Raw genomic sequence first — 13,153 nt, 5'->3', positions numbered from 1 at the left:
AAAAAAAAAAAAAAGAAAAACCCCTGTTATGTCTTTTGCCTAGTTTTTAATGGGATTGTGCAGGTTTTTTCTTACTGATTTGTGTGAGCTCTTTGTAGAATCTGGATACTAGTTTGTGAATATTTTCTCTAATTCTGTGTGTTGTCTCTTCACTCTGTCAATTATTTTCTTTGCTGTGCAGAAGCATTTTTATGACGTCTTAGTCTTAGTCTAAGTTTTTTTTAAGTCTTAGTCTTAAATTCTTTGTCTAGGCCACAACTCAAGAATTTTTCCTACATTTTTCTCAAATTTTTATGGTTTTATGCTTTATACTCAACATTTTATCCATTTTACAAAGTTTCATACATGACAATAGACAGGTGTGTGCTTCCTGCTGCTGCATGTGGCCTCTCCCAGCGCCATTCACAGCGCAGGGCTGCTTCTCCCCAGCCTGGGTTGCATCTGCTCCGTCAGAGATCAGTTGGATATAGGGAGATGGTTTTATTTCTGGGGCTTCTATTCTGTTCCATTTGTCTGGTTCTCGACTTTTATACCAATATCACACTGTTTTGGTTAGTGTAGCCTTGTCATCTAACTTGATTTTAGGTAACGTGATGCCTCCAAATTTATTCTTTTTGCTTAAGATTTCTTTGGCTATTTGGACTCTTTTTTACTTCCAATTATGCTTAGAATTTTTTGTTTTATTTCTTATAGCATAACTGTGTACATTAATGCAATCATGGGGTACAGTGTGCTGTTTTCATATACATTTTGAAATACTCTCATCAAACTGGTTAAAATGTTCTTCTTAGCAAAGTATCCCAAGAATTTTTTTTAAGAGCTGTAAAATATGACATTGATGGGTTGATGGGTGTAGTGCTGAATCTGTCAGTTATTTTGGACAGAATGGGCATTTTAACACTGATGAGTACACCAATCTGAGCACAACATGTTTTTCTGTCTGTTTGTGTCAACTGTCATCTCTTTTATCAATGTTTTGTTGTTCTCTATGTATACACTTTTCACCTCCTTGGTTAAGTATATTCATAGGTATTTTTTTGTAGCTATTGTGAATGGTATTGAGTCTTCAATTTGACTCTAAGCTTGACCACTGTTAATACAGTAAATAGAAGTGTTACTAACTTCTGTACATTGATTTTTATAACCTGAAACTTTGTTGTATTTATTTAGGGTTTCCTAGATAAAACGTTATATCTTCAGAGAACAGGAATAGTTTGATATTCCCTTTCCCACTTGAGATCCCCTTTATTTCACTCTTACCTGATTGCCCTGGTTAGGAGTTCACCATGTTGAACAGAAGTGGTGGCACCCTCGTCTCTCTCCAGTTATTAGGGGGAATGGCTTCAACTTGTCCTTGAAACCACTGAATGTCCTTGAAGCAAATTCAGTATGATTTTGGCTGTGGGTTGGTCATATATGGCTTTTATGATTTTGAGGTATGTTCCTCCTATGCCTGATTTGTTGGTGAAAATTATGCTTATTTTTTCATCATTAAAGGATGATGGATTTTACCCAATACGTGGTTTGCATCTATTGAGATGACCATATGGTCCTTGTTTTTGCTTCTGTTTGTGTGGTGACTCTCACTTATTGAACCATTCTTGTGTCCCTGGGAAGAAACCGACTTTATCGTGGTGAATTATCTATTTGATACACTGTTGAATTTGGTTTGCTAGTAATTTGTTGAGGATTTTTTGCATCTGTGTTTATGAGGCACATTGGTCTGTAGTTTTCTTGTGTCCTTTCCTGGCTTTCCCCTTATAGAAGCTCTCTAAGGTAAAGTTAGGGCGGATTCCCTCTGATTGTCATGGAACAATTGTGTAGGATACCCTCTCGTCCGTTTTCTGTAGGTCTGATAGAATTCAGCTGTCAATCCTTCTGGTCTGGGGCAGATTGGGAGGATTTAGTCTGCTCCAGAGTTCTATTTCCTCCAGATTCAGGCTTGGGAGATTGTGTGTTTCGAGGAATTCTTCAATTCCTTCAACATTTTCTAATTTGTGTGCATAGAACATTTCACAATATTTACAGATGACAGTTTGTATTTCTGTGGTATCAGGTGTACTGTCTCCCTTTTCATTTCTAATGGAGCTTATTTGAGTCCTTTCTTTTCCATTTATGGTTAATCTGGCTATTTATTGATTTTGTTTATGTTTTCTAAGAACTAACTTTATTATTGAGGCTTTGTGGTTTCCATTTCATTTACTTCTTCTCTGAGGTTTGTCATTTCTTCTGCTAGATTTGTGTTTGATTGGGTTTTCTTTTTCTAGTTTCTTGAGGTGTGACATTAGGCTGTCGAGTGTTTTTGATGTAGGCATTTGAGGGTACGAATTTTTCCCCAGGTTGCTTTTGCTGCATCCCATCGACTTTGATAGCTTATATCCACTTTATCATTTCCTTCAAGCATTTTTTGATTTATATCTTGAGTTCATCATTGACCCAAAGATCATTCAGTAGAACATTCAATTTCTATGACTCTCAATTTGGGTGTTCTCTTGGAATTGATTTCTAGTTTTATTCCACTATGGCCTGAGAAGATAAAGATACAAGACACAATTTGGATATTTTTTAATTTGCTGGATCTTATTTTGTGTCTTAAGATATAATGTCCCCTGTGCTGATAAGAAGGATGGGGTAGAATGTTTTGTGATTGTCCGTTAGGACCATTTGTTCTAGAGTTCTACGTGTCTTGTATTTTGCTATTGATTTTCTGCTTCAGTGATCTGTCCAGCTCTGTCAGTATGAAATTGAAGTTCCCAGAAATTAAGATGCTACTGTTCATTTCTTTGCTTAGATCTAATAAAATTCGCTTTGTGAGTCTGGGAACTTTTTTTGTTACATGCATATGTATTTAAAATTGTTCTCTTCTTGCTGAACTGTTCCCATTACCATTATATAATGACCTGTATTTTTCTTTCCCCATGGTTGGTCTAAAGTCTGTTTTATCTGATATGAGAATGGCTACACCTCCTCGCCTTTGGTTTCCATTTGAATGACATACTTTTTCCATTCTTTTACCTTGAGTCTGTGCCAGCCCTTATGATTTAGGTGTGTTTGTTAGAGACAGCATGTGCGTGGGCTGTGTTTTTCTTCCATTCAGCCAATCCGTGTCTGTCAGTGGGGCAGTAAGACCCTTTATGTTGTGTGTTAGTATTGACAGAATTGGATTCTGTTCAGTTCCTTATGTTGAACGGTACATTGTTGCTTTATTTCCCTCTTGTGCTTTTGTTTTGTAAGTGCTGTGATTTTTAACTTTCAGGTGGTTTTTTGTTTGTTTGTTTTTTTAAAGAGACAGAGTTTTAGTTTGTCACCCTCAGTAGAGTGCTATGGCATCACAACTCACAGCAACCTCTAGCTCCTGGGCTTAGGCGATTCTCTCGCCTCAGCCTCCCAAGCAGCTGGGACCACAGGCACCTGCCACAATGCCCGGCTATTTTTTGTTGCAATTTGGTGGGGGCCAGGCCTGAACCCACCACCCTTGGTATATGGGGCCAGCACCCTATTCACTGAGCCACAGGTGTTTTTAAACTGGTCTATTTCCATTGTACTTTTCTGTGTATAATGTAGCTCTGAGTATTTCCTGTAGGGCAGGTCTCATATTGAAAAATTCTCTTAGTGTTCGCTTATCTGGAAAAGTCTCTGTCTCCATTATTTATGAAATTTTGTTTTTCGGAATATCGAATTCTTGGTTGGGAATAATTCTGTAAGCAGACTAACAGTGGAGCCCTGGTCCCTGGGGCTTGTGAGGTCTGTCGCTGCTGAGATGCCTTCTCAGCCTGACAAGTTGAGTTTGCCTTTGTGGGTTAGTTGATGGTTTCATCTTGCTGCTTGTCGAGTTTTCTTCTTTTCTTGACTTTGGTCTGATTAATAACTGTGTGTGTGGAAATGAGCTATTTACTATACACCTTCCCAGTGTCTCATCATTGTCTTGTATCTGGACAGTTCAATCTCCAGCTACATCAGGGAAGTTTTCCTCCATCATTTCCTTCAGATTTTTTATGCTTTTTTTCTCCTAAAGCCCAAGCTGCTTGGATACCCATAATTTATATCTTGGTTTGCTTCACAGAGTCCCACGTTTCTCTGAGTGATTGTTCATTTTTATTTATTCTTTTTCCTATTTCTTTAACTGATTGGGTTTGTTTGAAAGGCTTGTCTTCAGGCTTTGAGATTGGTTCTGTTTTTGTCTAATTTGTTGCTGAAGCTTTTGGCTATATTTACAATTACCTACATGGCATTCATTTCCTTGAATTATGTTATATCTTTCTTATGTTGTCTAACTCTTAGTGACTTTTTTAAATTTTTTTAATTGGTGTCCTGAATTGTTTTGGCCTATGTTGGGTTTCAACTTCTTTATCTCATTCATCTTATTTGTCATCCACATTCTAAATTCCACTGTGACATTTTGACAGTTTTCTTTTAGTTAAGGGTTCATTGCTAGAGATGCATTATGATCTCTTGGGGATATCAAACTAGCTTGTTTTTCCATGTTAACAGAGCTTTGCTGGTTTCTTATCGACATAAACCTCCCAGTAAGTCTGGGAAGATAGGTTTACCATGCACCTGTTCTTCTTTGCTGGGAACTGTCCTACTCAGAAGAAGGAGAGGTGCTTAGATGGTGCTTTCGTGGTCTGCTCTGTAAGACTGACCTGGAATGTGGTGGTCTGTGTTGTCCATTCCCATGTGATATCACAGTCCAAGCCAGGACTGGATGACCTGTGTGCAGAGTAGTGGAGTGCTCTCCAGGCTGCTGTGGGAGGCTCAGGTCCAGGTCTGGGTGACTATGGAGGCTGGCATTGTTCTGCCTGGGTCTTCCCATGGTAGCAACAGTGACTGTTGTGTGAGGCTATCTAGGTAGTGGTCATAGGTATCAGGGATGTAGCCGTTTACTCCATCTGCATTCATGTGGGTGTCCCACCAGGCAGCTACTGGAGAAGAAACCAGGGTCCAGCAGCCACATGGGACCCATAGGAGCAGGGCCACAGGGATAAGTGGCAACTTCATGTTGTAGGGTTGGGGATGTGTGATTGGAACCCTGGCAGCTGGGGCTCTCCCGGTCTTTATGACAAAGCTAGTTACCACAGGGCTACTAAGGAGGAGAGTGTCTGTGGGTGTCATTCAGCTCAAATCTTCTGATGGGCAAAGGGCATTCATCTCCTGCTCACAAAGGATATGGGAGCATTTTCTCTCCAGGCTCACTCTCTGCCCTAGCTGGCATGCTGCATATATGGCTGACACAAAGCCGTACCCTATATAGACCTGGCCCTGTGGACCTCAGAACACAGAATAATGTCAGTTACGACAAACCCAGAAGGAGAGCCACTGGATTCCTGCTCTGCTGGCCTAATCAGCTTCTCCTCCATTCGGCATGGGCCCCCACTTCTCCCTGGGTGCACGGCCTTTGAGAAGACCCCATGGACCCCACTTTTCCAAGGGTGCACCGTGTCTGAGAAGACCCCATGGGCCCCCACTTTTCCCAAGGTGCACGGTCTCTGAGAAGACCCCTTCACACAGGGCATCCACTTGTAACTTTGGGTCCTCTCCTTGAGAGCAGCACACATGGGCTACTTCTGCTCTGCCATTGTGTCCCTCTATCCATAATTTTTTAAATTTCCAAACCTTTAAGGAGTCTTTTTCTTGTTATGTGGACAAACTGTATCATTCTGAAGTCAGGGCTTCCAGTGTGCCTGTCACCAGCATGGGGTAAATTGTCCTCGACATGTAGATTTCATCCCTTACCCCATTCCCTTCTGCCCTTCATAGTTCTCCATCATAGTTCTTTATGACCGTCTCTATCCACTGTTTAACCCCCGCTTAAACGTGAGCACATGTGGTATCTGTTTTCCAATTCCTGAGATACTTCACTTAGGATACTGGTCTCCAGCTCATTTCAAGTTGCTCTTTATGTATTTAAATGTAACTTGCTTTTATACAGAAAATGAAGTAAAGGGTTGATTTTATTCATGTGTGAATTAGCCAATCTGAGATGATTTAAGAACACATACAACCTATTTAATTTATTATTTCATATTTCAATTTACACACAAACCTCACAGGTTCTCACTCATATATAGAAGTTAAATATTAAAACAATTGATCTCATGGTGACAGAGAGTAGAATTACAACTACCAGAGGCTGGAAAGGGTAGTGGGGGAGGGGGGATAAAGTGAGAATGATTAATGCATACAAAAATAGAATTAGATAGAGTGAATAATATTGAGCAGAAAATAGTGACTGTCATCAATAAGTTATGGTATACTTTAATGGAGAGTGTAATTTGGATGTTCCTAACACAAAGAAATAATAAATGCCTGAAGTGATAGTACCCCAATTATCCTGATTGATTAATACATATCGTATGCCTGTATCAAAATGTCAAATGTGCCTGGTAAATAAATATATTTATTATGTATTTACAATAATTAAAAATAAAAAATTAAAATAGACAATAAAATGACATAAAATAAAATTGAGACTCAAAAAAAGAAACAATGTTAGGCTCAGATTTATAGACAATAAAATAACATAAAATAAAATTGAGACTCAAAAAAAGAAACAATGTTAGTCTCAGATTTTCTAATCTATTTTGTTAAATATAACATCTGTTTTACAGAAACTGTATTATGATGACGAAATATTAAGTGCTTTGATTTAGATCTATTAAATATGGTAAAACATGCATAATTCACTGTTGTCTGTATATGTGGTATGAGTAGCATTTATTAAAACATGAATTCTGGCTAATATATTTTCATCTAATATTCAATTCATCTTGAATAAATGTAGTCAGATAAATTGCAGTCATTTTGTTTAGGAAATTGTTTAGTTTAACATCAACTCCTAATTAAAGTGTTGATGCAAATACACACAATCTTACAATAATGGTTGTATTGACCTCAGGAAACCCTGACCAGCATTTAAAAAATGCCATTTCATTGATAATTACTTTAGGGATCCAAAATGTTTACTTATTTAATGTTCAGCAATGTTGAATCTAAAGAGAAAAACAATAACTAAACTTTTTTTAACCTCAAAACTTACTAAAAGTACAATGAAAGTTCACTTTTTAAGAGCTCATTTAAATCTCAAGAATTTTAATAAATCTTCAAATTGTGTAAGATTTCACTTCTATTTACTCTTGGAATTCAATGTGAATGGTTTTCTAAGAAGTTGTAAAAATTTACATTAATTAAGAAAATTCATCTAATAATGTTTAGTTTCCATATTTCATTAAGAATTTATAAGTTATATGGTATATTAGGAGAAAATAATGACATCAAGAAAAAGGAGATGTACCGTTGTGTGTATAGGAAGTCAAACAATTAAGCTCGCAAACTTGTATAAAAGGTTCTCCTACCTCACTGCCAAACACCACTACAGCCACCTTCGAGGTCCTCGCCGTGGGAAGCTGTGTGCTGACACCAGGATCCAGGCCACCCTTCAGGCAATCTAAGAACTCTTTTTCTGGAATGGCCATCAGAACTGTCATTGTACAATTATGTTGGCAAACACATCCCAGGAAAAATAGGCAAAAAGAATGTACACATCCCATTTCTAGTACAATTCTAGTTTGTTCTAATAAAATATTTTCATGTATTAGAAGCCCAAACTTAGTGGTACAGTCTCTTAATCTTTGTGAAGAGCAAATAATTCTGCATATTCTATGCCTTGTTTTGATACCACATAGTGAAATTACAACATAAGTAGAATGTTTTAATTTCTGAATTTTTTCTGCTACTGTTTTGTAATTTATAACTCCTGAAGTGGTACAGGGTAATTTTCAGATTTCGAAGTCATTGTTTAAATTCCCATTAAGTTTTTTTTTTTTTTTTACCAATTATTTAATCAGAAAAACACTCATAGTAATTTTTTCCCATTATGTCTCTTATGAGATGAACTCTATAGCAAGTCAAGGTTTTGATGTGAGCCTTTGGCAGAAGGTACGGTATTGAAATAAAAGAAAATGTTTAGAACTATGGGAGTCTTCATTAAAATCTTTTCTGAGAGGCACAGATAATAGATGTTGTAACGCCCATCCAAATTTTATCAAAATTTGAAACATATACTTGGACTTCTGTCCCTGTACTGAAAGTCCTTACAATGCTTCTTAATGGTCTTTTGAGACTGGTTTTTGGTCATTAAAAGAAAATTAAAAGCTATAAGGAAAACAGTGTTTCTTGCAAAATATCTGTCTTCATTCTGACATAGACATCAAATTACTCTCCATCATAATTATAATGAATTACTGTTGATTTATGAGAGGACTTCTAAACATTGAATGCTTCTGTTACAGACTCCTTGTTGCTTTTTTCATTGTTTTTAAACCCCTTTTCCCATCTCAATTTGAATTGTTTACACAAATAGAAGAATAAAGCAGTTTAATCAAAGTTGGGAAACAATTCCAAGTGTAGGTAGTGACAGAGCATGGGTTTTCCCAAGTTATTCTACATCAAAGCCAAATGGATCTATTTTGAGATACTTCTACATAATAAAAGGGAATTGCTAACATGAAGCCTAGTAATTTGCTCTCTAAATATTGGAAGACGCCAGAAAACTGTAGTTCTTTGTTGCTGTTTTAGAAGTAAGCTGCTCTTGTTTTTAGGCATTCAGTAAATTAGGTGTCTGGTTTTTGATACTGTTACTGATGAAATAAGAGGAAGAATCTTAAGAAGGTGCCTGATATGTAAATCTTCTATTTCTGATCAAATGTTGCCTCTGTTTCTGGGGCTACCAAATACACATTTCACAAGTGTAAATTACAAGAAAAGGGTCCATGTAATGAAATATAGCTATAGTCTGTCTGTGACTAAGCAGGATGTATTTAAGGGATATATTCCTGTTTTCTTAGAGGCAGACCTTGAAATATGAAACAAAAGAGTAATACAGAACACTGCATTAATACCTTGAAAATGAGAATAAAGTTTTATTGACTCTAATCACCACGAGTTGGAATGACAGTGGGGGAAAGGAATGTTCTAATATAAATGTTTATTTTAAAATAAATGTACTAAGTATGCTTGTTTTATTATTTTCACAGTATGAAGGAGTCAGGAGCAGGCCATAAGCAGGGGAGGGGTCCCCTGTCATCCACCTGCAAGCAGTGCCCAGTGGTCTATGCCAGTCCCGTTTGTGGTTCAGATGGTCATACCTATTCTTCACAGGTAAAGACAACTGTAAAAAATTAGTATGAAATAAATAATGTATACTTACTAGTAAATTATTAAAACTATCAGCTATCTTGTGTGGTCATCCAAATGTTTCATTTAACTTTTAACATAATATGAATAATCTCATTGGTTTGGAATATGATTCAATGTATATTTGTTTTGATGTATCACAATTTTTAAAGTTTGAAATAGAAAAGCCGTAAGCACAGTGAGCCTTCAGATATTAACACCACCATTTCCTTTCCTGCTGCTACGGAGGGGGTCAGAAGAGTTAGCATGCTGTCTGATAGCATTAATAATTGTCACAACAACAGCTGCTATAATCTGGTGCTAAGGTTATTACCTCATATATTACCTCCTATATTATCTCATTTAAGCCTCTACAAGACCCCTTTAGCAAATGAAAAAAAAAACAAAACTGAAGATCCAAATGGTACGGTGATTTGGCATGTTTCATATACTTATCGTGACAGTGAGGTCACGATTTGGTGTCATCTCTGATTCGATGCTTTGTGCTCTCTCTACGTTATTCTGCCTGTCAATTTGGCATCCCACATTGTGGAATATTTAGAAATTTTAAAGAAGTTTTCCTAACTAAAGAATTGATGAGTTTCCTTGATTATGTAAATTAAAAAATGTACAGGCTCATAACATCTTGCCTGAAACCCTCGGGGCCAGATGCATTTATAGATTTAGGGGCTTTTTTTTGTTTTATTTTGTTTTGTTTTTGAGACAGTCTCTATTTTGCCCTTGGTAGAGTGCTGTGGCGTCCCAGCTCACAGCAACCTCAAACTCTTGGACTTAAGTGATTCTCTCGCCTCAGCCTTCCCAAGTAGCTGAAACTACAGGCACCGGCCATTATGCTGGCTATTCTTGTTGTTGTTGCAATTGTCATTATTGTTTAGCAGGCCGGGCTGAGTTCAAACCCGCCAGCCTGGACAGTGCCCTGGCCTCTGAGCTATGGGCATTATTCTAAAAAATTATGTTTTGAAGAGGTATAATAGCATATTCTGATTATCCCCAGTGCAGCTTACCCTATAATGAAACATAATAACATCTCTGTAAGGAACTCTTTGTATATTCTCATTGAATAATATACACAAGATCCATAAAATAGCTTTACCTCAGTTCCTGTCTGATTTTTTTTATTGCAAAGTTAACCCCAAAGTTTTTTGACTTTCTGAATGCTTTGCTTTTGTAGCTAACTGCTTATGAACCATACTTTGTCCAAGTAAACATGTTCCTATAACTTGCACTTGCATTTTGTAATTAAGAATCTTGATGAAAGCATTCCAATGGCAAGATACATAAATTCAGTCATTAAGTACGTGCTGCATAAGAGGTGCCCAAAGCTGTGTATCCATAATGAAGCTCCCATTATCTATGTGCAGAAGTTTCTAGAACTGGAATTACCTCTAGGACAGGAGGTGTCAGGGATCTTCTCAAACATGCCTTTACCTTGGTGAATTCACTGTGGTTTAGGACCTCAGCTTTGCAGGTTTAGGAAATTCATGTTGTCAGCTCAAAAAAGAGTGAGCCTACCTCCTATCATCTAACCCTGTACAGGATTTGTAAATCATTACATTGTTTCATTAAGTTCCAATGAAGGATGCAGGTTGTAATATTCAGACCAGTAGGTAGAGCTTTAAGGCAAGCAAATTGTAATGCTAATTTTATTCAGTGAGCGTTGATGGTGAACAAGTTGAGTCAGTGGTGGAGGGATTGGAATTTTTAACACATCTAGGTAAGATCGGTGTACATCTTTCTCAACACAAGAAAAATATCTGTAGGAAATATTGATCTGTGGCTAGCATGTCATCACTCCCAAAGAATGCTAAGAGTAGTTGACCACTGACTCCTTTGGGATGCTTTTTTGGATGCTCCTAAGCAGGTGACTCTTTCTTTCCCAATTTAATTTCACAGGACACACGGTTAAATCGTAAGTGATATCTACCTTTGAGACTAAATGGGAGGCCATGCTTGATGATATAAGAGTTACTTAGCATTTAAGAAACATAGCAGTTATGTTGTTACCCAAAATTAAACAACACATCCATCCTAACTAGATTAATCCTCATATATTTCCAATTTTATGTGATTTCTTCATTGTTTTCCTTGTGTACTGGGCATACTCTAAAGCCTTAGCTTATGAATTATATAAGCTTCTATATAAGTTCTATTATTTACAACATTAAAGACTGGTTATTTAACCAGTCTTCTAAATAACCCATATTTGAGTTATTATTTTCATATTAATTCATGTAAGTGTCACAAGTGCTTTTTTTATAGAGAAAGACATTGAAAAAAAACTTGGTTCAAATGGCTATGAGTCTTTAGTAACCCTAAATCACTCTTAGTTGATCTAATTTAACTTAGTGATTTTTTGCACTTTGGATCATCCATATTAATCTTAAATACTTCCCTGACAGCAGCGAGGCTGAGCTTAGCAAAGCAATGAAAACTGCAGGGTCTCAGCCCTGTAAGAGCTCAGGGTAAATTATCCTCACTGTGACTTTAAGAAGTTGATTTGACTTGAAATTCCCATTAAAAACCTCATTTTTAGCCTGTTGTGGTGGTTCACACCTCTAATCCAGCACTCTGGGAGGCGGAGGCAGGTGGATTCCTTGAGCTCAGGAGTTTGGGACCAGCCTAAGCAGAGTGAGACCCCGTCTCTACTAAAAATAGGAAAATTAGTCAGTGTCATGGTGGGCACCTATAGTCCCAGGTCCTCAGGAGGCTGAGGCAAGAGGATCGCCAGAGTCCAGGAGTTGGAGGTTTCTGTGAGCTATGAGGCCATGGCGCTCTACCAAAGGTGACAAAGTAAGACTGTCTCAAAATTAAAAACAAAACAAAACCTCATCTTTTTTTCTGTATTTCTCTAGGGTATTTATATATTAGATGAAGAACAAAGACTGTAGAGAGATGTGCCTTGGTGAAAAGAGAATCTTGATATTTTTCTAACATCTACTTACTGGGAGTTCAAAACAAAAGCTGTGTGAAGGGGTTATAGGAATTTCTCTGGGTCTTGAATGTTGTCACTAGACCAGCAAACTCTGCTGGAGTAGATCTGAGCTGGGTTGGGGTCTTGTAGGTATCTGAGCACACAGGAGTGTTGGACTCCAAACTTCAAGGTCAGGAGTGTCTGTGAATCTCTTTCCTTGGAACGTTTAATTTCCTCAGCTGATATGCTAAACTTTAGCAAAAGAGCCAGATACTATTAATCCTGGATGTGAACCCTACTCCAGGGCATTAACCTGGTTTTCCCCTGGAGCACTTATTTTCCCATTCTTTTTTTGAGACAGAATCTTGCCCTGTTACCCGGTCTAGAGTGCAGTGGCATTATCACTGCAGCATCAGATTCCTGAGCTCCTGTGATCCTCCTGCCTCGGCCTCCCAAGTAGCTCAACTACAGGCATAGGCCACCATGTCTGGATAATGTTTTTCTCCTATTTTTAATAGAGATGGGGGTCTCACTGTTGCTCAAGCTGGTCTTGAATTCTTGAGCTCAAGTGATCCTCCCGCCTTGGAGTCCCAGAGTGCTGGGATGACAGGCTTGAGTAAGGTGACCAGATTTTAACATTGGTAAAGCAGGACACCATTGACAGGGGGGTGGGGCAGGGGCGGGGCTTGACAACAATGCAAACTTTGATAAGCAGTTCTCAATAATCACTTCTCAACAATTATTTGTTATTATTACAGTTTAACATTATAAAATTAACAAAAATAATATAAAACTCGTATCCTGGCGAAATAGCCACATGGCAGCCGAAAACCGTATATTCCCTTACTGTTCTCCCGCCAATTCATGCATTCTTTCCAAAAATCAGGACTTTTTAAAACACCATGGGATGCGGGACAAATTTTTAAAAATTGAAACTGTACCGCCAAATGCAGGACATCTGGTCACCCTAGGCTTGAGCCACCGCACCCAGGCTGGAGGCCTTATTCATCTTTCTGTATTGTGGATTCCCTAATTGTTATAAAGATATGT

At 37.8% G+C, this 13,153-nt stretch overlaps 1 protein-coding gene across 6 annotated transcripts in view; it reads left to right on the top strand.

The window, feature by feature from the left end:
* SPOCK3 (SPARC/osteonectin, cwcv and kazal like domains proteoglycan 3) overlaps positions 1-13,153 on the top strand; it is a 577,544-nt gene that overhangs the window by 420,774 nt on the left and 143,617 nt on the right. For 5 of the 6 annotated variants that reach the window (XM_012811836.1, XM_012811838.1, XM_012811837.1 and 2 more), the window contains one exon: positions 9,033-9,156. The exons of the other annotated variant lie outside the window; for it this stretch is intronic. In XM_012811836.1, coding sequence (XP_012667290.1) covers positions 9,033-9,156 — 124 coding nt within the window. The remainder of the gene's footprint in view (positions 1-9,032; positions 9,157-13,153) is intronic. 6 annotated transcript variants of the gene reach the window in all.

This window comes from Otolemur garnettii, unplaced genomic scaffold, assembly GCF_000181295.1.
Source record: "Otolemur garnettii isolate 467f Iridium unplaced genomic scaffold, OtoGar3 scaffold00177, whole genome shotgun sequence".
In the NCBI taxonomy this organism is placed as follows: Eukaryota; Metazoa; Chordata; class Mammalia; order Primates; family Galagidae; genus Otolemur; species Otolemur garnettii.
The sequence above is the reverse complement of the archived record's forward strand: the minus strand, read 5'-3'. Positions and strand labels throughout refer to the sequence as shown.